Source organism: Limulus polyphemus, unplaced genomic scaffold (assembly GCF_000517525.1).
Source record: "Limulus polyphemus unplaced genomic scaffold, Limulus_polyphemus-2.1.2 Scaffold9646, whole genome shotgun sequence".
NCBI lineage: Eukaryota > Metazoa > Arthropoda > Merostomata > Xiphosura > Limulidae > Limulus > Limulus polyphemus.
In genome coordinates, this window is record NW_013675256.1 from 1 (window position 1) to 5121 (window position 5121).

The following is a 5121-nucleotide window of genomic DNA, read 5'->3' on the forward strand; positions in this document are numbered from 1 at the left end:
TGTACAATATTAGTCCCGAGTGTGTATGATTACACCTAATAACAAAACCTGGATGTTGTACAATATTAGTCCCGAGTGTATGATTACACCTAATAACAAAACCTGGATGTTGTACAATATTAGTCTCGAGTGTGTATAATCATACTTAATAACTAAACCTGGCTGTTGTACAATATTAGTCCAATGTGTATGATTACACCTAATAACAAAACCTGGATGTTGTACAATATTAGTCCCCTGTGTATGATTACACCTAATAACAAAACCTGGATGTAGTACAATATTAATCCCGAGTGTGTATGATTACACCTAATAACAAAACCTGGATGTCGTACAATATTAGTCCCGAGTGTGTATGATCATACCTAATAACAAAACCTGGATGTTGTACAATATTAGTCCCGAGTGTGTATGATCATACCTAATAACAAAACCTGGATGTTGTACAATATTAGTCCCGAGTGTGTATGATTACACCTAATAACAAAACCTGGATGTTGTACAATATTAGTCCCGAGTGTATGATTATACCTAATAACAAAACCTGGATGTTGTACAATATTAGTTCCCTGTGTATGATTACACCTAATAACAAAACCTGGATGTAGTACAATATTAATCCCGAGTGTGTATGATTACACCTAATAACAAAACCTGGATGTAGTACAATATTAGTCCCGAGTGTATGATTATACCTAATAACAAAACCTGGATGTTGTACAATATTAGTCCCCAGTGTGTATGATCATACCTAATAACAAAACCTGGATGTTGTACAATATTATGAGTGTGTATGATCATACTTAATATGGCTCCAACCATATATTTCAAGTGCTGTAATGGAGGGTAAGAAGACAACCGAAATCTTTGTTAGATATTACTTACGCTCATCCACGTCATCTCCTTCTTGGGCAAACGTCAACGTGGTGTAATTTGTGGGTATGTTTTTCCTAAAGACAGGGTTTGTACGTCTATTGGGCAAAGACATATCAGCAAAGACCAAACCTTCGTTATTAGTAGGTAAGGAAGGATTCTGGAAACGAAGTATAGTTAACAACAAAGCAAGCAATGAGATACAGGACACGTGTGAACGTGCATGTTAAAAATAACATATACGGAGGCAACTTGATACTACTAAAATGTAACACGTTATTCAAGTACAATAAAGTTTGTTAATCACATCAAATACAATATGTTATGAATTATTATATAACATGTTAATCAAAATTATCTAACATGCTCGTCAAATCTATTAGGAACATTTAGTAAACAATTCAAATTTATTCACTTCAGGCATGTCTCGGGACGTTAGTGTAATAACCATGGTAACGTCTTATTTCTACACATGCAAATATATATACTCAACACGGGGTTATAAAAAATAATTAATCTTTGAGTGTTCTTGTGCTTATATAACTTCTGTCTGTTAATTTGTTGAATACCATCATCGAGGTATTGAACACAAGAAGAAGAAAAAATATATTAGACTTGACAAATGTACTAGTATATGTTGATCTTCACCATGATCCACGAAATTGTTTCATGTATTATTTATGATCCCCTAATGATCCTAACAGTGTTAAAGTACGTTGTGTCTTTAATCGCTTCATTTATATTAAGGATCCCCTAATGATCCTAACAGTGTTAAACTACGTTGTGTCTTTAATCGCTTCATGATCATTAAGGATCCCCTAATGATCCTAGCAGTGTTAAAGTACGTTGTGTCTTTAATCGCTTCATTTATATTAAGGATCCCCTAATGATCCTAACAGTGTTAAACTACGTTGTGTCTCTAATCTTTTCATGATTATTTAGGATCCCCTAATGATCCAAACGGTGTTAAACTACGTTGTTTATTTGTTTATTCGATTTACAGCAAAGCTACATTGGGCTAGCTGCTGTATCAATCGAACCCCGAATTTTAGTGTTATAAGTCCGAAGACTTACCGCTGTGCCACCGGGTGTCTAAAATATAAACTACACTAATGATATAATTAACATTATTATTATTAACCTACTCCTAAGACTGCAACTAAACTCATAAATCTACTGAAAAACTGAATCGACATTTTTACATTGTAATTTAAATAATTTAAGCCCAAAATAATATCCCAAGTTGCTTCAAGTACTTACGATAAGTACATTTCTCTAATTCTCTGTGTTTAATGACATTATTTCCCCTATACAGTAACAGTCCACAATGTTAGGCTACAATATGGATGTAGAAAGTTACATTATCTACCCACTGTAAGGCCTAAGGATACAACCATATCTACATATAATTTATAAACCAACCTACAACATATATATATATATATATAAAGCATGGTACGAATCTATAGTTAATTTAGATAAGTAAATACTTAATGACGATCTCATTTTTTTCAGTTATTGTTACGCGTCTTTCAGGAATTATAGTTTACTCTAACCTTTTCCCCGCTGTTTGCTACGTGCATGAACTTGGATAAACAGATACGAACCGAAATTTCATTGCTTTTAAAAAATGAATATTTTTGGACCATATGTATACAGTTAATTTGATATTTGTTGAATTTTCCAATTTCAATTTTTGGATCATATATATATCAGAGAATAAGTAAAGAAAATGATCCTTTGTTATAAGCCTAAACCGTATATATTACACAACTATTTAAACAATGTATCTGTTCCGTATCATGGAATCTTATTTGAAAGGCATGTCTCTTCTTGAACTCAAGGTTCAAACATATTTTACAGCATAGTTATATAACAGGAAATACTGAAGCACCACTGGAAACAGAAAATAATTAAACTTAATTAAAATGATAATAACAATATTTTGTTACTTGGCTAAAGCCTGAAGTGTTGATCTGTATAGGTTAATAACATTGAAGTATAGTAAGTATAAGGCTATCTTTTAGGCCTAATTAGAGACTGTGTCAATTAACACTGATTAGGTTTACGGGCTTCATTAAATTTCCAGTGATTCACCAAAGACTGCTATTATTATTAAACTTTTTTAAGGTTTCACAAATAGGAAATGTAATCTTTGGGTTAATTACGAAAGTGAAATAAGTGCAGTGTCTGAAAGACGTCAGAATCAGAGAAATATACGCATGCGCTATCACAGGAAAGGCTTCTGTAAGAGTTATACTATTAATGTTTTAAAAATTAAAAAAACAAGAGATTGTTAAACATATAAACAAACGTTCATCCAAAAATAATGAGTTGATTGGTTTTGTTCAGTTTATGTGATAATATGTGGTTAGAAATAAAAATTTAAAGTTGACAAATAAACAAACGTAGTATTAGAAGTTCGAATTTAATTACCTGAATTCATTTTACGAAATTATGGGATGTTTTTTTAAAACTTCAAATCATTAACTGTTAACACAACAAAAGCAGATATTCTACGTGACTATTTTTATTATCATAAAATACAAGCTTTAATAAAAACAACTAATATATTTCTTTATTAATGGTTCATTTTGATTTGGCTTACCCCTTTGGGCCCTTTGAGATAAAACTTCCTGTTCTCGTATATCGGCTTGCTTTCTGGTTCAGCCAGTGGAGACCCGTTTCCATTTTCCTTCTTCTCTGAGTTTTGATACAAAATATCACCACCAGACTTGGATTTTTTTGAACTACCAGAACCTGATAAAAAGGGTAGTTTTTACTTTTAAATAAAGTTTCGGTTTACCCAGTAATTAAGGTACAGATATGTGGTTAAGTTAAATACACACCGTTTCAACCAGGACCATTGTCAGTGCCCCAACGACTACAGGGACGTCAAGATTAGAGAAGTCCCAGGCCACTGGTTCCAAATGTTTTTTTTATTCATGTTTAATGCTTTCAGTTAAAAAACATACGATATATTTAAGACAAAATACTTATATTATTCTTAAGTTTAATTTACTGTTTTCATGCAACACAACAACTAGTAAATCCCAACGTGTTCTTAACTCTAGGTGGCGCTATTTTCTGAAAGGAATGTTAAACCCTATATGAGATCGTCCATGAATCAGAGTTAGCTACATTCTCCATTGTAATAAGTGCAATTAAAACGTTAACTGTTCAACTGTATAAAATATTTTGAGAGAAAAATTAATATTTCTAATTAGATATCATTCACACTGTATTTGTATTTATGGCAAAACTATGAAGGTTATTTTCAGTCATCCTTCAATTTAAACTAGTTATCAGAGGGAGATCATACAGTCAACATCATCCTTCAATTTAAACTAGTTATCAGAGGGAGATCATACAGTCAACAGTACTCTACCACCTACGCAAAATAATTGACTGTCATTCCTACAACGCACCCGAAGCTTAAAGTTTGGGAAATATTTTTTTTAGGTATTACACGGTTCTAATCTCCGAAACCCAAAGCTTTACCATAAGACCAACCCGCGCCCTCTACTCGGTAAGTAAAACAAATTTCCCACTTTCGCGCACAATGTATGTATTGAAGGGGAGATCTTTAGTTAAAGTCTAAAACAGTGTGACGGTGCAAATATTCAACGTTGAACATAAATGAACATGGCCCTGATAGGGTTAATGTAATTATGATAGTGACTTTACATAAATTCAGAACCCTCAATTATGTGATGTTTAACATTTAACGTTGATCTTAATTTAACGGTAAACGGATCCCAATATCAGTGTGGGAGGGAGGAAGAGGTCTTCATAGCGCCTGACACTCCCAGATCCCAGATCCCAATCCAGGTTCGATTAAATACTTTGTAATGGTTCAAAATTGTTTCGTAAAATCAATTCTGAAGTTTTTTTCCATTTTAGTTCCTTACAATGACCCGTTATTCAACCAAAAAAATATGAAGCTATTAGGAAATATCAAGATTAAAAAAAAAACGATTTAACCATTCGAACAAAAACAGATCGTAAACTTTAGACGGTAACTTATAATTCCTAACGTCTGTGTCTTTACCAAGAATTGGATTTCATTTTTATATTTTCAATAACCTTAATATTGTTATCAATACTTTGAAAGCAATTCCATCTTCATTAAAGAGTGCCGATTTTTCTTGATTTCTTTTTTTTGAAAACATTAATTAAAAAACCAATGTATTTTTTGATATTTTGTCATTTTACGTCACTAAACTAATTAACATCAACTATTGCAAG

At 32.3% G+C, this 5121-nt stretch overlaps 1 protein-coding gene across 1 annotated transcript in view; it reads right to left on the bottom strand.

Annotated features, from left to right (window-relative positions):
• Positions 1-885: 885 nt before the first annotated feature.
• The window catches only part of LOC106476018 (hemicentin-1-like), a gene marked incomplete at both ends in the record, with an annotated part of 23199 nt that continues 18963 nt past the window's right edge, over positions 886-5121 (bottom strand). Inside the window, 2 exons of the mRNA XM_013936690.1 lie at positions 886-1033; positions 3482-3633. Of these exons, the coding sequence (XP_013792144.1) occupies positions 886-1033; positions 3482-3633 (300 nt within the window). The remainder of the gene's footprint in view (positions 1034-3481; positions 3634-5121) is intronic.